The sequence below is a fragment of the Pocillopora damicornis genome, chromosome 5, assembly GCF_964200805.1.
Source record: "Pocillopora damicornis chromosome 5, jaPocDami1.2, whole genome shotgun sequence".
Taxonomy (NCBI): domain Eukaryota; kingdom Metazoa; phylum Cnidaria; class Anthozoa; order Scleractinia; family Pocilloporidae; genus Pocillopora; species Pocillopora damicornis.
Genome location: NC_142674.1, coordinates 26,484,690 through 26,507,512, shown reverse-complemented (window position 1 = coordinate 26,507,512; position 22,823 = coordinate 26,484,690). Strand labels below are relative to the sequence as shown.

The 22,823-nt window shown below is 37.0% G+C and overlaps 2 protein-coding genes and 1 long non-coding RNA gene across 4 annotated transcripts; 1 reads left to right on the top strand and 2 right to left on the bottom strand.

Moving 5' to 3' along the window:
- Positions 1-765: 765 nt before the first annotated feature.
- On the bottom strand, positions 766-15,958 carry LOC113671648 (uncharacterized). Of its 2 annotated transcripts, none has more exons than XM_089206985.1 (21): positions 14,189-15,958; positions 13,265-13,557; positions 12,909-13,017; positions 12,008-12,036; positions 11,912-11,929; positions 11,734-11,795; positions 11,430-11,463; positions 10,858-10,919; positions 10,441-10,515; positions 9,708-9,753; positions 9,272-9,312; positions 8,666-8,756; positions 8,065-8,087; positions 7,352-7,553; positions 7,081-7,109; positions 6,742-6,787; positions 5,643-5,683; positions 5,000-5,102; positions 4,650-4,681; positions 4,361-4,385; positions 766-4,207 (listed from the first exon to the last, which is right to left on the bottom strand). In XM_089206985.1, exons 9-21 carry the CDS (start codon positions 10,455-10,457, stop codon positions 4,100-4,102), a joined length of 804 nt encoding a protein of 267 aa, XP_089063111.1. In that variant the 5' UTR covers positions 10,458-10,515; positions 10,858-10,919; positions 11,430-11,463; positions 11,734-11,795; positions 11,912-11,929; positions 12,008-12,036; positions 12,909-13,017; positions 13,265-13,557; positions 14,189-15,958; the 3' UTR covers positions 766-4,099. The 2 variants fall into 2 exon arrangements, with proteins under 2 accessions (XP_089063111.1, XP_089063110.1); XM_089206984.1 differs by having other exon boundaries at positions 13,265-13,554; positions 14,189-15,957.
- Positions 14,798-17,564, bottom strand: LOC113671647 (transmembrane protein 121B). The gene is made up of 2 exons (XM_027187893.2): positions 17,430-17,564; positions 14,798-17,271 (listed from the first exon to the last, which is right to left on the bottom strand). The coding sequence occupies exon 2, from the start codon at positions 17,241-17,243 to the stop codon at positions 16,218-16,220; it is 1,026 nt and encodes a 341-aa protein (XP_027043694.2). The 5' UTR covers positions 17,244-17,271; positions 17,430-17,564; the 3' UTR covers positions 14,798-16,217.
- A 2,576-nt stretch (positions 17,565-20,140) lies between these two features.
- Positions 20,141-22,452, top strand: LOC149046228 (uncharacterized). The gene is made up of 3 exons (XR_016186765.1): positions 20,141-20,319; positions 21,750-21,902; positions 22,304-22,452. It is a non-coding gene; the product is annotated as an uncharacterized LOC149046228 (long non-coding RNA).
- The last annotated feature ends 371 nt before the right edge of the window (positions 22,453-22,823 follow it).

Here is a 22,823-nt window from a genome sequence, read left to right as displayed (position 1 = left end):
GATCGGAAAGGCAAATTTTCGCATTTGAACCTCCCAGTACGAATGAAGAATCCAAACTGAAAAGTCGTGCCTCGTTCATCTCTTTCAGCGGTCGGAAAGTTTTTCCTATTAAACAGTGATGGGTATAAAATCTCAGCCAGGAAAATTTACTGAAATTTCCTGTTAGGAAGTCTCAGCTACCATAAATTAGAAAATTGTTCATCGCCTGTGGGAAGGGGCAAAGAAAGGGGCCGGGAGAGTAGAGATTTTGGAGAGGATCACATGACTCCCAGAGGTTACGACGGGGAACGGAAATGTCTACAGAGTATGGGGGGGGGGGGGGGGAGGGCCTACCAATTAATCACCAATGAGATGGGGATCATAAGAATGTTAAAGAGCCTTATGGGGAATCTGGTAAATTTCATCTGACACAATACATCCTAAATCCTCTGACACTCACCAAATCTCTCCCCCCCCCCCCCCCCCCCATCCCTCCCAGACGATAAATGATCACCGGTTCCTTATTGATAAGCTTTTTTTCGCATGCTGTACCAAGTTCCCCCGAAACTGTTTTGTTTTGTACATTTTATCGGAAAATTGGTTGTTCAATATGACTGAATTATATAAATCTACAAAAGAATACTTTTCTCGATCGGCAATGCTTCCGTAAAACGTTTTTTTTGATCTCTTCTCTTTTCATTTCCCCTTTTTTTCTTCGGTTTGTATACTTCTTTACCTCCAGTGATGTTTTCCATCCAAATTGTGATATAAAACAAGTCTTAGACATATACAAAAATTCTCCGTTTTATTTAAACTAATATTAATACACACTGAGTGAGATAAAATCGATCTCGGTCTTTGTTAAAAAAAAATAGATAATGATAAAAATAATTAATGTAATAACTAAAATAACAAAGTAAAAAAATTCTTTTTTTGGGACACCAGAGCCTTTTCGAAGTTATTTGTTGTTCAAAAGAAAAATGAAATTGAGAGAAAAGGATGTTTGATAAAGAATGGACAAACAGGTTAGGAATGAACCATCAGCCAACTTGTGCTGTGCACCGCTGGTTTCACAAGACAGAGAGCTGGTTCGTCAAGCTACCGTTACGCTGTTACCCTTTTTCACAGAAAAACACTTTTCCTAATCCAGCCGTCTTTGACTTCTTTGACTTAATTTTTTACATTAATTCTTATATTTATCTTTCATTTATTTTTCTTAAACGAATTTATAGTCAAATTCATATGATACACTTTTCTTTTTTTAACACAAAACCTTCGAAAACTCAAAATCCAATTTTTATATACAAAGTTCATAAATGTCAGCTTCTTCTTCGCAAACCATCATCAAGGTCAGTCACGTATCTTTTAGCGCACGCCTACTGATATCACTAAGTTATCCAGTACTTACTGGACAGTTTATGGACAAAATTAAAACTTTAATCAAGAAAAAAAATCGTTATCGACAGAACTTCGTTTCACAAATCATCAAGGCCAGTCACGTATCATTTAGCGTACGTCTACCGGCCTAACAAACATAACCCATACCTCATTCATATTATGTGCAGCCAAAACTGAACCAACCGTTTTATCAACGAAAAAGTTTATAAACAGCATTCCTTTCCTTAGAAACCATCAGCAATGGCCACTCGCGTATCATTTAGCGCACGCCCACGGGCCTCGTCAACTTATCTAGTACCTCCGAGTAATTATTAAGAGCAGCCAAGAACTAATTAAACAAGTTTCGTAAAAAAAAAATCAAACGCCATTTCTTTCCTGACAAACCATCAGCAATGGCCAGCCGCGTATCTTTTAGCGTACGCCCACTGACCTCACCAACTTCTCCAAATACTCGTATTTATTTCTGCGAGTAGTACAGAACAAAACCGACAAAATTTGTCGAAAAAAAATTATTAAGTAACAACACTTCAATCATTATATGAAAACCCCAGAACTAAAATGATCGACACTTTTTATCAATTTCCTTATAAACCATCAGCAATGGCCATTCACTTATAATTTGGCATACGTCCACCGGCCTTGCCAACTTATCCAATACCTCATTTATTTTAAGAACTACCTTCTCTTACAAACCATTAGCAGGTCAGTCGCGTCTCTTTCAGCGTACGCCCACAGGCCTTATCAACGTATCCAAATACTCGTATTTATTTGTACGAGCAGCAAAGAAATAAATCAACAAACTTTATCCGAAAAAAACTTTTTAAAGTACCATTCCTTTCCTTACAAACCATCAGCAATGGCTAGTCGCGTTAATTAAGCGTACGCCCACTGGCCTTACCAACTTATCCAATACCTCAATCATTTTATGAGAACCGAAGAACTAAAAAACCAACAATTTTTATCCCTTTTTTACAAACCATTACCAATGGCCAGTCGCGCATCTTTTAGCGTACGCCCACTGGCCTTACCAACTTATCCAATACCTCAATCAATTTATGAGAACCGAAGAACTAAAAAACAACAATTTTTATCCCTTTTTTACAAACCATTACCAATGGCCAGTCGCGCATCTTTTAGCGTACGCCCACAGGCCTTACCAACTTATCCAACACCTCAATCATTTTATGAGAACCCAAAAACTAAAAAATGCAACAGTTTATATCCCTTTTCTTACAAACCATCAGCAATAGCCGGCCGCGTATCATTTAGCGTGCGCCCACTGGCTTTAACAACATATTTCATATCTTATTCATTTTATGAGAATTAAAAAACTAAAAAAAAACCTTTATTTTTATCCCTTTTCTTATAAACCATCAGCAATCGTCAGTCGCGTATCATTTAGCGTACGCCCACAGGCCTCACCAACTTATCCAAATACTCGCATTCATTTGTACGAGCAGCAAAGAAATAAATCAACATATTTTATCCAAAAGAAAACTTTTTAAAGTACCATTCCTTTCCTTACAAACCATCAGCAGTGGCCAGTCGCGTATCATTAAGCGTACACCCACTTGCCCTACCAACTTATCCAAATACTCGTATTCATTTGTACGAGCAGCAAAGAAATAAATCAACAAACTCCATCCGAAAAAAACGTTTTGAAGTACCATTCCTATCCTTACAAACCATCAGCAGTGGCCAGTCGCATATCATTTAGCGTACGCCCACTGGCCTTACCAACTTATCCAATACCTCAATCATTTTATGAGAATCCAAGAACTAAAAAAATCAACAATTTTTATCCTTTTCCTTACAAACTATCAGCAGTGGCTAGTCACGTATCTTTTAGCGTACGTCCACCGGCCCTAGCAACTTATTCAATACTTCATTCATGTTATGAGAACCCAAACCTAAAAATCAATAATTTCCATCCCTTTCCTTACAAACCATCAGCGATGGCCAGTCGCGTATCCTTTTGCACGCACACCTCTCATCGGCCTCACTTATGATTACATTTTTTTTTCCACTGAACAAAATCAAAACTTAAACTGCAATTTTTATGAAATCAATATATCATCAAAACCTCTCCGTTGCAAACCATTATCAACAGCCAGTCGCGTTTCCTTTTGCTCACGCAACCTTTAGCGGCCTTACCAACAATTCCAAAGCCTCATTTTATAAACAAAATCAAAACCTTACGCAGTAACCAAAAGTAAAAGAAAATATGCACCAAAACTTTTTTTTTGTGTTTTTGTTTTGCAAGCCATTACCAAACGTTCCTTTGCTCTCCCTGCCAGATATAAAATCGAACCAAAGAGATGTTTCATCAAGCACTTCTCGAGTTCATTTCAAAAACATTAGTTGCTTACTGACCTCAAAAATGAAACAAATCGCTTCCTTAAACTGTCTGTGAGAATGTGACAAGTTATCGACTGGTGTGAACATGTCAACCACGTACAATGGCTCTGCCTCCAAACCTGATGTTACGACGATAGGACAAAATGAGGAAAGAACACTCAGCTATGTTAGGTTGGGTGGAAGGATTAAGACACAAGTTAGACATCATTTAGACTGTTCGAAGATATTTCACATGTTCTTCTGATTCTTGCTCTACTCAGGTCTCTGGTGTCCCAATTTTAAAAATTTTGATTTTTAACAAATAACCAAAAAAAAAAGAATATATCAGAAAAATTTACTCCCCCCCCCCTTTCCTTTGAAGTGCTCAGCGGAATAGCAATCTAATGGCGTCGATGGCACGCCAAAAGAATCGCTTCACTTCTCTGTAGCATGCGATGAAACCGCTGGTCAGTTCATGGCGGAGTAAAGCATTCTGCAAAAAAGGAAAATAAGAGGTTCAGTTTGGTATCGGATCTAAGTGCCACGAAACATTTCGCTGATATATCACCACGAAAGAAGGGATTGAATTATTCAAGATTACTCCAGATTTCCTCGGAGTCATGAAATAAATTAAGAAATTTCTTACCTGCTGATAAAGAATTCGGATGTCCCTAAAAATTGGAAAAAGTTTCTATTAGAACGAATTTTAATCTTAAAAAAGATATTTTTCAGTTTCTAAAAATATTTTATTACCCAAATATTTAGGATCATTTCTCCCATTATCTACATACATATAACCAATAAGCAAAGCAAAACAAACTAACAAACAAAGAAAAAACAACAAAGAACCAAGGACTAGCTACCCATAATAACAGTATTTTCCTTTCTGTCACTTTCTCTGACTTTCGCTTTAAGAACAGCAAACAATTACTCACATTTTCATATTGGCTTTTGTTTCCTTGTCGACCTGGTCATAAAAAAAGTCAGAAAAGTTAAAACTAAAATTGCGGTAGTTCCATTTCTCTATTATATATTTTAATCTGTATTGCAAGAAGTTAAACGACTCTATCTGTTTGATCAATTTTTCCCTTCCTCAAGAAAAAAAGGACTGGGAAAGAGGCTGACTCGATGTGATGTCAGATTCTTTTCCCTCATGATTTTGGTCGCGCGCATAGCATTACACGACGTTCTGCTTCGTTTCGGAAAGTCTAAGAAACGAGGCTGGCTTACGTGTCTTTTTTAATGTCGTAAAAGGAAATTCTCGAGTTGATTGGTCAATATGTACCTCATTGATCTCGCCTCTTCTTTCGCATTCGGCTCTGTAGCTTTCAAGCTGAGCAGTGAGTGACTGCAGTTCCGCCTTTTGTTGTTCCTGAGTCTTTTTCAACCTGAAGACGTAATATAATGAATTACGGCAATGATAAAGAACATATCTCGTAAAACTTTATAGGGTCTATTATATTTCCCCAATTCAAAACTGGTAAATTGATGTTCTCATTTCAAACATGACATACATTAAATACTGTGGGACCTTTTTGTAGGATGCTGCTTCGAGAGTATTTAAGTGCCGCCTGAAATACCTAATGAGGTTTACATTTACACACGCTAATGGACCGGACATTATTTATCACGTGGGTGGGGAGAGCATTCGGAGGATTTTGGTTGTTTCACTGTAAAATTTACATGGTCCATCATAAGGCTCTGTAATATTCCATTGCGCCCCCCCCCTCCCCCCCCGCTCATTGGAAGTTAATTGCTAGTCAGTTCCTATAATCCTCACTTTATAATCTGTTGGCGACGACTAATCCCCGTTGCGTTCCGCCTGAAAACCACAACCCCTCTTAAAAATTATCCGCCCTCGCTTTCATAAGCCATGAATTACGCCTGTGACTAACAAAAAATCTTTTTTTTATTGATATTTTACTTACTCCTTGTTACTCTCTGATATGGCCTTCTTGTATTCATTGATCTACAATTTACAAAGGAAAAGAATGTTTAATTCATAGAACTCTTGCAAACTTCTAATCTGAAAGTTTTGGAGTAGCCATCCTTGCGCTTAACAGATTTCATTCCCGTTACGCAGTTCACATCAACTTAAAAGAACGTAAGCCTGGCAATAAGTATAGGAAATCGTATGAACGCGAGTGCATTTCGTGATTTATGGGCACGAGTGATGTTTTGAAAGTTCTCAAAATTGCACGAGCCGTAGGCGAGTGCAATTTGAGAACTTTCAAAACATCACGAGTGACCATAAATCACGAAATGCACGAGCAGGTTCATACGATTTTTTATTTATTATATTCTCGACAAAATTACTCCATCGCGCTACTCTGCACGCCTTACGTACTACAAAAAACACTTCAATGGGTTCCAAAATGCTCACATGTTTTATTTGAACCAATCAAAAATGTAATGTTGTGACAGGTAAATCAAGCGTGAAGTTCTGGAAAGTTTCTCAGAAAATATTACAAGCCGAACTCTGTCAGCCATTTTTTTATAAGTTGGTGTTCAAATTTGGCGCTTCCCCGGTGTTTCCATGGCAACTTCTCCGTATTGCACTCTATAACCTCTATTGCACTCTATAACCTATTTATGCATTCATCATTGACCAATCAGAAACGCGATATTTTGTTGAGTATATAATAAATTTAAATATCAGTGACGTTGCTGAGCTAATAGCTGAAAGAAGATCAATTCAATGCCTAAGCAGAGCAAAAAAAAAATTGACCGAAGAACTTCACCAATAAGTTCTAGATCAAACTTTGTTTATCTAAAGAACAATTTCTATCTACAAGTCTGAACGTTAAGAGAGTTTTCATTATCTTGTCACGATTGCAGATGAAAAACTATCTTTCTCACTTTGTCTACCTAGCTTAAAATTGACCATCTTCCTGATGCAACGTCAGAAATTTTTCGTCATTGTTGTTGATATTATTTGTTGTTGTTGCTTTTGATATTTTTGTTGCTGTGCCTTTCTTATTTTTTTTGGTATCTTTATCAATGAGATTTGGCATAATTAAAACTCACCTGTAATCTCAGCGAGGTATTCTTTACCTCATCTGCTTTATAACGTCTGAGGAAAATGAAACTAGAAATTAGTGAACATGGCGACCAAGTCGACCAGTCACTGATATTTAAATAAAACATCCAACCCTCTCGCATATAAATTTACGCGAAATGCAATAAATCTGTCATTGATATAATTTGTCGATGTCAGTCCTCAGGGCTAAATTTCACGAACTACTTTCATTCTGCTTAAAATAGAAAGAGAGAAAGCGGAATAGCGGCCAAAAATTGTTGTAACATGTTTAATCTATCGGTTAAATTTCCCATGTGTTTTTTGGGATGTAACTGAAATTTACTTACAGTTGCATATATCCAATGCGAGTGTCCATCTGAAAAATAAAACAAAAAAAATGAGGAAGAGGAATTTGCTGTGTGACAATAAAATTTACCTAATCTCCCCCTAAGGTTCTGCAGAATTCTCATGATCCCTTATTGACAGTCAATTTTCCATAGTACCCCCGTAATACTCTATTAGCGACGAGAACCCTGCGATCCCCCTCAAAGTCGCCACCCCGCACCACCGGGAATAAATAATGACTAGCTAGTTCCTTCTTAAACTCAATCCACTGACCGTGCCAAGCCTAATTTCCAGTTTAGATATGGTCATCTCTTGTTGGAAGAACTTATCCCCAAGCCTCTCCTTTCCAGTCCGCAGTTTTTCTATCTCAGTCTTCTGTTCGGTTATCTCAGTGGTGAGACCTGTTAGACTAGATTGCATCCCAGCGCCTTCGTTGTTCAGCCTAGTGATTTTCTCCTCGAGCTCGGCTTCTTTTCTAATTAATACGAGAGATCAAAGACGAAAAACAGGTTAAATAAATCAGATTAAGACTAGGGAAAGGGTATTTTTATACGGACATCCAATGGCGCTATTGTTTGTTATGCCCTGGGCTCTTTCCATCGGATAGTTTAAATTTCGCATGGCAAGTGTCAACTCAGGCGAGAATTTTTCGATGGAACAACATTTGTTTAAGGGTGGTATCCCTGGGTATAAATGTAGCTCAAGAGATTTGAAGACAAAAATTTTTGGAGGGGGGGAGGAGGTGAATGATAGTCACTGGAACAAATGATCGCGCTGACTTCAAAGTTTAGGTTAGAATAACAAATTTTATGGTTACTTCTGAAACCTCTCGCATAAAGAAACTGGATCGGTTGTTCCTTTCAGGTCAACGCAATTGAGGTGGGTCAATTGATAACAGTAAACAATATAATCAACAACCATAAGCCAGCTTTGTTTGTAAAAGTTTTAAACAAACATATCAAGCATCTATGTGAAATTACACTTACCGATCGTAGTTCCTTCTCTCTTGCTAAATAAATAGAACAATAAATTATAATGAATAAAGGGGTAAAGTCTCTTAAGAAATTATGGGGCTGCGTCGGTGGGAGTGTATAACAAAATAATTTTGGTTTTATCTATTTAGTTGATAATGTAAACTGATTTCGAGCGTTCTTCGTCAGAGCTCGAAACGTCAGCTTTGAAACTCTTTAGGTGGCCAATTTACGTAATCAACTCAGTTGAAAAAACCAAAATTATCTTAATAAATTATAACGCTCTTACACTTGCAGCAGGAATTGTAATTACATACATATCTTTTATTCGTTCGATAACTCAAATTTCAACTTGTTTACAGCTTGTGCTCTCAATATGCTTCTTTTTCAAGGTTGCTTGTGATTGGTTTATCTCTGTCCTGACCTCAGTTCCCTCATTCTTCAATATCGTTACAAAAGTGCGGGAAAATAGGGAAAATGACGCATGCGTACCAAATTTACTCTACACTAGTCCCCTAATTCTATCAACTAAGTTCTGTGGGGGAGATCTGGGCTTAAATAACCTAACATTTACAACTGTAGTCAAAAAATATAACACTTACATTCCACTACATACCTGTAAAATAAGGTTAACTTTGCAGCCCTCTTTTTGGGCAGCCTTAAACTTCATACTTAGATTATGCAGATTCTCTTCTTCTTTCTCCAACCTTTAAAAGATAAATATTTCAGATCCAATGTAAATTGCGGATATTTAGACTGTAATTTGAGTGTTAAGCAGACGAGATAAAGATAAGTGTTGTAGACTAAGAGCAGTCAATTTTATGTAGACTGCCTTTTCATACTCGTTGGCGACGACTGATTCCCCCTCTGTTCCCCGTGAAAACCATATGATCCTCCAATATCCTCCAAACCCCAACGCCTCCCCGCCTCCCCCCCCTCCCGCTATAATTGATAACTAGTATGGCTAAATTTCTCTTAGACTGCACATCTCCGTCGAGTGAAAGTTAGAAAGGTCTCCTTTTTTACATCTATTCTAAACTGAAAAATCATATCTCACCAACGATCACCGATAAATAATGGCTGATGGTTTTTAAGTTTGGGTTTCTCTTCACATAATTCCGGACGTAGTAAATAATCGTAAGAAAAACGAGTTTTCATACCATGGACAAATCAGTGTAGTTAAGAATACAAATGACTATGAATAAACGAAAACTTATCTCACTTTTCGGACATCGCCTTTTCGGAAACCTTCTTTTCTTTCAACTGCGAGAGAAGAAAGCAGCACTTGTTAGGCTATCTTTCTTAAAGACAGAGCAACTATGGCGATCCCTGTTTAGTTTCCCAGCTGTAATCCAAATTGCGCTTCAATAGAGTAATTTTAAATAAGTGTCCAGAGTCATTCGGGATATAGTATGTACTGTTTCAACCGTGTGTGACTAGCCCAGAAAACTCACGGCATGCACTTCCTCAACCAATCAGCTGCAAGGTTTCAAAAAAACTCGACGCATTCACTTGCGTTTTCCCGCGCTTCAAAGAGCTCATATGGGCTCCTCGTGATAATCAGCTTTGCTTTGATTGGCCGCGTTAATTTACTCTGGTTGCAGTTTCACGAAACTCCATCGAAGAAAGTTCAAGAGCTTATAACTAGATACTCCTACCTCTTTTTTAAACTCCTTTTTTAAGACGTCGTGATCCCGTATTTTCCTACATAGTAAGAGAGAATATATCAATTCAATATGTACTTTTCTAAATAGGTATGCATTCCACCCTTGACCCTAATAAACAGCCGTAGTACTTTATTCCATTTTAAAGAAAATAAAACCAAAGTGATAATAAAAAGATCTTTGAATATTTGACGATGTTAGACTTCAATCGACCAAACTTCAATCGATTCCCACGTTTTTTATTCCCCCATAATACTTGATTGAAATAAATTTATATGACATGAGTTTGCGCTTTGTATTGTTTAACAAATAGATCCCATGTTGCTGTGCGTATATTCCGCAATAAATCACAGATGACGTCATGTTTGTTAAGAACCAAAAATTGGCATATGAGGCGTAGTTGTATGTCACGGATGTTCTTACCATATTTTGACGTCTGTGATCTATCTCTGGACAGATCACAGCAACATAAAATTTGTAAGTGGTATATAATAAAGTAGAAAAAAAGGTGGCTAACGGTGACGTCATCTATGCGTTTGTCATCCAATAGATCATAAGAAAGAATGAAACTGCGTGCGTAATTCAGCGTGAAGACGAGTCATGCGCTACTATCCTCGCGTGTGACTCGGGCTTCGCACTCGTCTAACGCTCGTCACCGTTCGCCTAAAAAAGGAAAAAATTAGGCCAGGTTACGGTTCGTCATTCAAAAACTTTGCTAAATACTCACTGCACTTGATACACCATTGTCTTGTTGAGTTGGAAATTTTTTGTCTTTTGATTTGTCAACACCGTTTCTGCCTCTCTGTGGATGAACGAAAAAGCGTTTGGAATCCACATCTTGCATTAATTAAAAGGCAAAACAAATTTGAACTACTAGTCTACGAATTTAATTTAATTTCTTCCGAAAATTAAACTAAAGCCTAGCTTATAAATCGCATCATGTTTGTGACAAATTAATAGATATCCGTGTGAGAAAAAACTTCAAACGCTTAAGAACTTATCATGGGACCCGATCATATCCGAAGGCACACGAACACTTCCGAAGACGTTTCAAAAGTTTCCGAAGACGTTCCAAAGTCTTATGACGCAAATTTGTCTCCAGTATTTCACACTTTCACTTAGATTTGGTTAAGCTTATACTTACTTAAGTTCTGCTGTAAGTGCCTCTATTTGCTTCTTTTGCTGGGCATCAATTTCTTCTAACGTCTAAAATAAAAAATAATATTCAAACAGTAAGAAACCAGTTGTTATTCATCAATGGTGGGGGGGGGGGGGGGGGTGAGAGGGGGAGGGGACGCCGGAGGATTTTTTTGGGGGATCACATGGTTTTAAGGGGGAGTAGAGGGGATCAGTCGTCGCCAACAAAGTATGAAGGTAGGACTATAGAACACTGAATGCCAACCACCTGCCAGTAACCGGGGGGGGGGGGGGGGGAGAGTCATATGAATACTACAGAGCCTAAGGGGGGATCAGGTCCGTTCTCTAGTGACACGAGCAACTTACTCCTCGGTTTAAAAGCTGAATGGAGGTTTTATCCTTTTAAAAGATATTTCACAGACTGGATACATTTAAATAACGATTTCCTGTCGATGATAAAATACAAACAACATATATATCCTTCTCTGAAAGTGAGTTGGACCGGAGACTCTTTTGATTTTAACCGAAGTATCAACGAGGTATCTCGGCCTACACCCCTTTGGTGTAGCAAAAACCAACCTTGATCTTCTGCTTGTCCTTCCACGAAGGCCCGCTACAAGATTTCGTCAAATACAAAAGGAAAGAAAAAAAATAGTCAGAAAAAAATCTGAAATTATTTTTAGAGAAAAGGAAGAGCGAGAAAGCTTTGCTTCAGCATGAAAGTTTCACAAACTTTTTCTCAAAATCCTCAACTTTTACTCTTTGAGAGAGAAGAGCGATGACGCAATAATCTCTGTCTGGTAACCGCTGACCGGACATTAGCGTTCATCACCGGAAATAGTGTTAATGACATAAGAACTTTTAGAGGTTAAATTCCTTTTACCTTCCTTCCTCTCCACTTTCAGCAGCGCTTTGCTCAGGGGCTATCGCTTTACATTCTGCGGACTGAGAATGCAGCAAAACGTAAATTCCCTCTTTACTTTTAACACGGTGTTACAAATCATGACCTATTTGCGGACCTCTGCGTCCTTCAAAGCTAAAAATGTAAGGCTCTTACTGACCTGGTTCTCAGATAAGTCCTGCGGAAAAACAAACAGAGAGAAAGAGTTCAACAATAGTATTAAACTAGATACAAATTGTGCAAATGTTAAATTTACCTTTTCTTGACTAGCTTGTTTGATCTCTCCTATGGAAAAAAAAACAAAACGAGCATTCGATGAGAAAATAAAACTCCACTGAATAACGATCGAGAATGGAAAGATTTCTTTCTGCACATAAATGAATCAAGAAATAGAACTAAATCATATTTACCTTCTCGGATTGAAGCCATTTTTGATGAATACTCTTTGCTACTTTGAATAATTTCACGGAAATCTGCGATGAAAATCTCCACGCCCGATTCGTTCAAAACGCAACCGGATTCTAAGATAAGTGTTCGTTGTCATGACAACTTGACGTTACAGTAGACTTCACCTGCCATATAAGGTTAATCGCGTGTTGCACGAGCGTTTTGTCACGCAATCTCGATCATTATAATGGTAACGAAACACCTATAAATTTGATTTGCCTTCCTTTGTCCCAAATTTGAGCATACTCTGGTATACTTCCCCGAATAAAAGTAATTGATGTCAACGTGTTAAGTCGCCATCGAACAATTAATTTCAGGTATTTCTCTCACATTTCCTTCCCATTTAAAATCAAAATTTTGTCAGTTATCTTGCTTGCTATTCTTGTTTCAAAGAAAAGTCTTCCTCTTTGAGTAAAATTTTCCTTTTTCGAATTGAAATTTTCAGATTTACGAGTGAACATTCATCGCAGGTTAGAGGAACTGTCAGTCTGAGTTTTGAGTGCATTCAGAGACAATATTTGTTCATGTATGCGAGTCAAGGCAAAAACTTGCAGGTTTTCGTCTCAGGTTAGAAGAACTGTAAGTTTGAGTTTTTAACTTGTTCAAAGACAATTCTTACCCATCTTTGTAAGTCATGAAAAAAACTGGGAATAATTTAAGTTTGAAGGGCTTTGTGATACCTTATGAAATTAAAAATTTCAGATAGATACCTGACAATCTTTAGTGATCGTGGAGCAGTGCAGAGTTTGCCGTTCGAGCTTGATGTCCACATTCTCAGTCTCTGAAGCGATGAATGTAATATTTATAGGATTTAATTGCCTGCAATTTAACCAAAAATTTATGAATGAAATAAGCGACAATTATCGAACAAAATTATCGGAAGCCGATAAGGTTTCAAATTGATAGGGTGACTTTAAAAGAAAAGAGTTGTTCTCTTAGAATATCTGTCCAATCATATCTAATTATACAAGTTCAAATTAAAACCAAATCACGCTTACGAAAATCATATAAAGGTGAAGAGGTCTAATTCCTGGCTGATATAGCTTTCGTTTCTATGGTAACTCACCTTGCTTCGTTTTCTTTCCATAAAAGCGTAACAAAAAACAAAGCAGAGGAATCCGAATCAACAGTTAAGGGTTGGGTAGACGCTGGAGACTTCTAGCGATTGCACAGCGGATAATGCACGAAATGGTGAGTGCCAACGATGCGTGCAGGACTATTTGCCAAGGGGGGATGGGTCCAAATCATGGTTGCTACAGTCATAAGTCTTTTAAATTCCCTGACTATTCCTGACCAACTGGGTTAGAAATGACGTAAAAGAGTCCTGAGTATGACTGCCAACCTCCTCTCACAGCCCTGCTTTCAAACAAGACAAGACGTATACTATGAACATAACATGTAAGACCATGTAAAAAGGATTTTTAAAAATTTCCTAGAAACCCAACTCAATTTGTACATTGACACATTTAACACTTTTAATTTAAAAACAATGAAACTAGAAGCAAAACAAATGTTTGCTTACTATCAAATGGATTATGCTGGTCTGGAATCGGTCTCTAAACAAGGTAAATGAGAAGCATTTACCCAAGACCAAATGAATTTACTTTAAATTTCTCTTTCCCTGACTTCTGCTAAAAATGTTAATTTTACCTGACTTAAAACTGAAATTCCCACACTTTTTCAGACCTATGGCAACCATGCAAACTTTCAAATTCATAAAACAAAGATAACTTTTCATATACTTAATTTAGTCTTAATAAGCCAATAAATAATGCAAGGCAGGTAAATATCATATACTTCACACAAAACTCTTGAAAATACTCCGAAAGGGAACTTGCTCTCATGGAAGTTGCACTATATCTGTTAGAATGTCTATAGTGACACCTACACACAAACATGCACTTGTTTTCCTCCCTTGTAAAAATATGTCACACATCAGCATGTGAAAATGAAAACAGCTACAACAATGATTAGTGAACTATAAAGTTACCTGATAGAGCCGAAGTCCCCTGTGATTCTTATAGCTAAAATAAAGATAAGCTATAGTTAGCCCTCAAGGTATACATGTATGGTGCTGGAATACAAAGCTTAAACTCTGAAAATATTTGTGAAACACCAGAAATGTTACTAAAACAAGATTGTCTCAAAGAATTCATGCAAATCAGGCATTAATCTTAACTGTTGCAGCAATACTTGTACAGCAAATATTCAAGATGCATTTCAGATGTTCATGGTTTCCTGAATTAGAAATAGAACATTGTTTCTATCTTAAAAACAAACAAAACAAAACAACACACAAAATAATACATACTCTTCATGCCAAGCTTTAACAAATCAGTTTTCAAATCAGCACAACCACTATCAAATTTACTGGCACATTGTACTAAAGTGTTTCCTATGGGGCCATAATTTGTAAATAGAATCTTATGACTTGGACACAACATAACCCTAACAGCATTAACATCAGAGCAAATAATACCACATTAAGTGTAATATTTTACAGGGGAGGTGAGGGGGGGAGGTTGAATCTCAAGTAATGATTCTGAAGATAACAGGTTTTCTATTTGGTGGATCAACTTAGATCTAAACAACAGCAATAGCATCAAAAATTTAATCACTAATTGTACATTAAATTCTCAAGATAATGACCAGCCTAAAAAAATAAAAAAATCTGTAATAAGTAGCAGGATCTTCATCTTTGTGTTCTGAAAACAAAATAATTGAAGGTCCACACCTTATTCAATTAAAAACTCATATATGTTATCAAATACTGTTAAAAGAAAAAAAATACTGGTTCATGCCCATGGCCTTAAAAAAAAAAAAAAAGGATTCCCTTAGCTTTATAAGCAAAATTCAGCTATTGTGTATTAACCCTGTAACTCCAACAAGTGACCAAGACAGAATTTCTCCTCACAATATCAGTACAATATCAACCAGATAAGTGCTGAGAATGAAGAAAAATATCAGTTTGGGCATAATAAGTTGATTCAATACTAAATTATCTGAGCTAACATTCTAAGAATTGCATGGTTGACAGTAATGAGAATTACAAATTTGATCTGGGAGTTAAAGGGTTTATTATACTACAAATAAGCCTGTATTCAGTAAACATCACAACAGCCAAAAAGAAGAAAGGGTCAAAACACAAGGAACCAATAGGAGGTTGAAGAAAGCCACAGAGTTAAGGCAAAGAAAACTTGGGTGACCATGCAAAAATGTTTTCAGTTTTGATATATGACTGGCTTCAGTAGAGTGTGGTGCAAATTTTCTTGACCAAACACTGACCAAGGTAAACCAAAATCAATGCAACCATCAAAAGTTTCTTTCTCAACCTTTTACATCTTAACATCAGAATGCATACTCTTCTTACTGTTCTCTATAATTTTTCTATGCTAAATGCAAAGAGAATTTGTATAACAATCAAGAGCGTCTTGAGTTTGGGATCATTTCCTGTATTTTCATTATTTTTGTGGGATTTATGGTGATGTTATAGTCTGAAATTAGATACTTATCACTCTTAGAGGTTAAAAACATCCCATACCTCACCTTTTTAACTACAACAGTTAAACATAAAACATGCACAAGGAGAAAAATTCCAAACAAAAAAAACAACTGAGTTGTCCAACAAAATATCTGAAAAAATCGAAACCTTCAAAGAGATCTACAGAACAAGACAAAAGTAGGAAAAAGAAAAACTTAAGACTTTTAGAACAAAGAGCTTATTTAAACAATCAGTGTGTTGTTCATTTACCAAATAATTTTTTTTCACAACTCTTAAAACAAAATAATGTTGTTTTGAGAGTTGTAAATAAAGCTATTTGGTACAGAAAAATTCCAAACTTCCTGAGATGTATAATTGTTTTTAACCTCATGTAATACAACTTGGTTCTGACAACTTGAAAGCACACTATCTAATCATGACAACATTCACACATGCACAGATTTTTGATTGCTTAGTTAGCCTCAATTGAGGCTTGTCCTTTACATATTCGTAAATTATACTTGTTTCTTGTCCCTCTTTAAACTGGAGGAAACGTATCTGCCAAGGGAGATGTCATTGGTGTACTAGTTTCATCCCCACCAAGTTCAGTACAAGAACATAGAGCTTTGTGGCCATCAACTGAATCTGCTGTATAACATTTTCCACACCCAGGGCACCGCAATGGTTCCTCTGGCCCACAGGTTGCGTAGATATCAAATATGTAGATGGCTGATGCAATGATATTCTTTCCAATAAATACTGACACGTCTTGGTTAAATTTGGTCCATAGGATAATCCTGATGACCCCCAAGGGCACATTTACCAGAAAAATATAGGATATCGAGTACAAGATCTGAAAAGTTGCAGAACGAACCTCACCTTTTACAATTGCACTCAATTCAAGCAGTGCTAAAGTAGGCAAGAAAAAGTTGATGCATGCAAATGCAATTATGGCATTTTCCAATGCAACTGGAAGTTTTAGTTCTACATCATCTATAAACAAAATCTCCAAAATATCAATGCTGTCTAGAAGATCCAGCGTAACTCCAGCTGACAGTTTGTCAATGTAGATTCTTCGTTTAGAGTGGCGCTTGGCGTCGTGAAGTGAATTAACCAGCAACAGAAATAACATAGGAGTGATGCAAAGTGCAACTTTAAGAAAGTTTTGCCCGAACACTCTGGCATCTCCGAGCTGATCAGCAAATCTTTTAAAAATCACAGCTATCTCAGGAACAAGAGTGATGGCAACATATGCCAGCCACGCGATGAAGACAAAGGCGATTTCGTCCGCACCATCATTCTTTACTTCAACAGGCCGATGTTTCCCGTCAGTTTTTTCTTTTCCTCGTCGAACCTTTCTCCATTTTTCGGTGAGCAACTTTCGTTTGGCCATGAACATCACGCCTATCCAGATGGCGAGAACTACAACATCAGTCGCAATAAATCCAAGTGATTTGTATTCATGATGTTCGTAGAGGTAATAATCCAGAATGGCCCCTTGCAATATTAGCAAAATAAAGCACAAGACTTTACCAACCACTTCCAAGTTCAAACGGCACTCCATGGCGTTGAAATGGTCTTAAAACAGAACACTGAAAAATATTTAAATACTTTTCGAATTGATATGAGCTTGCTGAGCGATCGAGATGGAATGGAATGGAAAAGATCACGAATTCGAGGTTCGAACCAGATTTGATCAACATTTACGGACCCTTTTTATTAGAGAATTACAAAATAATGTGCCCTGTACCTTGTTCCTTGGAGAGTCCTTCGCAAACTTCAGGGAATTATGGCTGGCAAATTATGCTGATTGTTTATCATTTTCAGTTTAAGCCAACATCGCCATACCAGATTTACGCCCAAGTCATTTGGAACCCAGTGCTCTTCTTTCTAGAGCCCGCGATCCTTTCACCCAGCAGAGGAGCCATTCGAAACAAAGGTAGTAAGTATGTCATGTATGGGGAATTATTATCCCCAATATGTATTATGTCGTATACTTCACATACATATAATGTTTTATACTTTACAAGTGACGTACCTAGGACACAGGCGGCTCAAGTTCCAGCTGTGAGATGATCATCTTGCCAAATAAGAGTCATAGCGACATCATAGGAGTTTTTATGAGAATATTTACGATCGCTCTTAGATATTAAAAAATCAAATCAAATTTTAAATAAAAATAGTAATATTAAGCGGTCAAATAACAAGCGATGCACTGTGGAAGTAAGGTGAGGTATTTTTTAGTGAGAATTTGACTGTACTCTTTTATTCCTAAAAGCAGTCGTAAATACTCCCATACAAACTCTTATAATTTTGCCAGAACTCTTGTTTCGCAAGACGATCATCTCACAGCCATAACTCGTGCGGCTTGTGTCCGGATTCTGCTCGTCAGTTCTTGTTCTTTAGTGAGGGGTGGGGGGGGGGGTTTATTTGTTTGATTAATAATTATTTTTGCGATTTACCTAGTCCTCCATCTTAGCTCTAATATAGGGCGACTTTGGCTAAGGGTTATGGTCGACTGATGTATAGAAAATGGAACAGTTTGGAAGTGTTTTATGTCACCACCATTCTTTTATATGACATAATAAGCAAAACAAAACAAACGCGCATCTGCATGTATCAATTTTTCTTGCCGAGTTTTCTGGCCTGTACTTTTTTCTATGCTTGTGTTTGTCTGTTGCACACTTTTTCGTTCAATGATTTAGTTTATGTTTTTTTTTTTTGTCTTCACATTTATTTTCATATTTGTTGTTTGTTTTTGTTTTTGTTTGTTTGTGTTTCTCATACAGGTGACGCTGAAATCAAACCACGGCAAGGGGGTATCAGGTATAAGACTTATCTTTACCAACCTTGCCATGCTTGTTGTTGCTATTTGAACAAAAAAAAAATTGGAGCATTCATGAAGTGCCACATTCATCTTCTGGCAAATATCTCCATCCGTGACATGGCCAATTATTCTTTAGCACTTGGGATTGTCACGTTCTATCCTGCCTAAGTAAATCACAATACGGAAAGCTTCCAAAAATTAGAGAAGTTATTTGTAATAAGCGAAATAATAATCCGGTAATTTGGCAAACAAGATGATTTTAATTTTCTTTGAGGGTAATCTCGGAATCATATAATGTTGTTCAGCTACAGAAAAAAAATTATCTTTAAGTAAGCGCAAAATCTATCTGTAGAAAAGCAAAAGCGATCTTCCCAGTTTTCAATTATGTACTTTTTCATTACCAAAACAGACGAGGTTCCTAATTGAAATCGTGCAATACCCTCATGCCATACGTTTTGAGTCATCGTTCCTATGAAAATAACTAGAGAAGTACTAATTTAAAATTTAGGAAATTTATAATTTCCTATGTTTATCGTTCCTCTCAAGGGACAAAGGCGAGTAAAACGGAATATCTCGCCAGAAAATGCCACGCAATGAAAGGAACGTGAAACAAAAAAATAAATTACGACTTAAGACTAATCCAGACATGCGACCTAAAAGTGGCGCTGATTAAAAACAGACCAGATACACACTGTGTAGTTATCATATTTAAATTGGTGAAGGAAGCTTTCTTCGAACCTTTCAATAAGCTTTTTCCTTTGTTCAAATTCTGGAAATATTGCAAAATGTCTTTCCTTTGTGACTCATTGATAAAAATTTCCTTCATTGCGGCAATTCAAGGTGTTCTTTATCATCAAAGGCCTTTTTCTAGGCTATAGAATTATCTTTTTTTCGTAAGCTTTCTTTTGTCATTAAGATTTCTCGATAATCGAATCCACCGTTATTATTATTTTTTAGGGCAATAAAATATATTTTAGCCAGCTCGCACGCTCATATAATTGTTCAGACTGCTTTGTTGACTTTTTTTCAGTTTTCATTCTTTAAATGCCCTCAAAAGTGATAGAAATAGAAATACTGTTTATGTTCTTGGGCATAAGTACTGAGCCCTTCTCAGAATTATTTTAACTCTAGCAGTTAGGGCTCAATTGACTCTCAGTCAGGCCCAAAACACACTTATGCCGCAAACATAAACTGTATGGTTGGAATCTAATGTATGAAAAAAGCTTCACTGAAGTCGATTCTAACTCTGTCAAAGGTACGGTTGCCAATATTGATTGCAAACAGACGAGAACTTCCTTCAAGGTGTATTGCTTTACATTGCTCAATGGGTACAAAAGTTTCAATTTAGATCAGAGGCTTGGTAACTTTTTCAACCAAACTGACCCAAAGAATGGCTCTGAATTCTAATCTGACTGAAGGAAAAACTGGCTAATTCGTTCACCTAGTTTGGAATAGATTCATTGTAAGACGTTCCACTTGAAAGTCGGCGATTTCTTTTATAAATCGGTTATGAATTTTTTTTTTCATTTTAGCACGTACAAGATTTAGGACAATATTTAGATTGTTGAGTAAATATAGTTTTCCTAAATTCGCAATTGCTTTTACCGAATGGCCCTAAATTACATGAATTATCAATTGCTGTTGTTATTACATCGCGACAGTTGTTGGACATTTACCGTCCAAGTCATTGTTAAAAACGGATATCCTCACTCCGTAGAATAATTTAAAAGGGAGAGATCGTCTCCCACGAGTCCTACATTTTCACAAGATACAGCTCGTGAAGTTCCAGTTTGCTTGTTCGTTTGTGTACAAGGTGAGTCATTGTTGTAAGCCACTACAGATTCTTGAAAGTGTTCAATGATTTGTCATACCATGTGTGACGTGCTCCTCGATTCTACAACATGAAATTGCGCAAAAATCGTTTTTCTTATAGGCATAAATCTTATTTAGATTCGCTCGAATTCGCTGCATATCAGTCTTGTAAAGAAACTTGTGTCCACCATTGTAAAGTAAGCCGTTTGTGCTGAAAGGAGTTCTCCAGCTAAATGTTCTTGGTATTAGGCTTGTTTTTGTAAGGTAGTTTCTGGTTCTTGAGCAACGATAAACTGACTTTTTTTAACGATCAATATTTCGTAGAATATTTTCGGGTTATATTAAGTTATATTAGCGGGGCTTTTGTCACCTTGATGTGAGCAGAATTCGTAAAGTGTTACAACGTTTATTTCAGTCAAAATCTAGAGGTAAAACATTACGGACGTTTTTGAGAAGAATAGGACTTCTTTTACACTAGCTTGAGACAAACATGTCGAAAACAGTACTATCGAAATGATTGAGAATGCTTTTGAAGAACCGTAAAATGCTCCTAGTCATTTAAGGATTCATTTGAAAGCCAAACCAGCGGTACCTTGAACTGAAGTAGAAAAGTAGATGGACCACCGAAAACTACTGAATAACATTTAGAGAGGAATGAAGACGGAGAACTAATGAATTAATCATTATTATTGGGGTAAATGTAATCCGGCACTGACTGTGAGACATTATGATTGTCTCAGGGATTAATTAATTAAATTTATGGCTGATTAAATGATTGATTGATGGTAGAGGGGTTTTCAATCGAATGTCGAGAAATTCGATCCGGGATTGCTTTGCTTTTGCTTTACTTGAGTCACTCTGTGATTGGTCCTGAAAACACGCGCCACTTTTTTAGCCAATCAGATGCAAAACTAACACCAATCACCAACTGGTCTTTCCCTTTTTCCCACGAGTTTTATTTTTAGTTCTCATTGGCTCTTAAAAGTATTTTAATTTTTCTGATCACTTTGGTTTGGTTTTGAGACACTCAATCGAAAAGCGCTAAATGAATGACCAACTGACTGACTGAAAGACTGACTGAATAAATAAACGAATATCTGAATGACTGAAAGACGCAATAGAATGAGAGAGTCATTGAGTGACTAAATGACTAAATGGAGTGAGTGACTGATCATGAATAACTAATCATGAATGACTGACGAACTAGATGATTGATCATGAATAACTGGATGACTGACCGACCGACTGATTGGTGAAAAAATTTAGTGACTACTTATTGATTAAAGCGGTTTCAGCTGTAGCTTCCCAACAGATTATGCTAAAAATTTACATCAGGAGACAGTAAACGTTTCCGTTATGCAGAAGGTTAGTTGCATCAGCCTCACACATTTGTTCAACGTATTAGCATGAATCTGTTCTCTCTTTGCACAGGCGTATTTCAACAACGTGCTTCGAATTTAAATGAACTATAAAATATTGCTTTTGGGTTTGTTCCTTTTTCTTGGAACAACTTCAGTGTCCGCCAAGCCAAGACAAAGGAGAGCAGACGAGGTATTAAATCGGCTGCAGCTTCTCTCAGATGAGGTGAATGAATATTTAAGATAAATTATATATTATTTCTCATCAAGGTGGGGAAAAAATTATTCTTAGGGTCTCGAATAGTAATAAATCCTGATATAAGTAATAGAGAGGGGTTATTCGTAGAATAAGGCAAAGATAGGTGAAAAAGAACTTTGTTCACACGAGAGTGATAAAGAATATCGTATCAAAGGTCCAGTAAATACCCTTCTTTTGAAACTGAGGTATTTGGCATTTGAGAGGGAGGGTGGGGGACAGAATACTACAAGGTCTAAACCTGTGCTGGAACAACTGTCTTGCCCCTCCCTTCCCGCCCGCACCATTTTCTATACTTCGTAGCTATGTTTTCTTTATATGAAAGAGAAAAGTATACTTTGAGATGTTTAATCATTGAATTTTCATGTTAGGAATTGCAGGCGAAAGAAATCAGTTCCCATATAGAAAATGAAGCACAAAGTACTAAAAGAGAGCCTCGACCGAGATGTAGCGTTGGTCATTTTTATGGAAAAAAATGTAACTCTGGAAGAAGATAATTTAAAAATTTGAAACAAACTAATTTAATGATTTACTTTCTTTACTTTCTCCTGAGTCTCTTGCGTTACGACAAAGTTTCAACAAGATGGGGTCATGTTTCAAATCACATTCGTAAACGTCGAACTTATGAAAGACTTCGACTTCACCACACGATCATGCAGGTGCCACGTGATTTGGCACATAATCGCTAACTTGTCCCAGTCGGCGTTTCCATAACGCGCGCGAGTAAGGTAGACCTATTCTGGTTCCCCTTCCCATGATCTCTTTCTTTCCCCTCCTCCCTCTTTCCCATTACCCTCGCACTACGTACTCTATAAAGACAAACCTTAAACCTCTACGGCAGCCATTGTTAGCTCTTGTCACGCAATCCTCTCAAAGATGACGTGATAACTT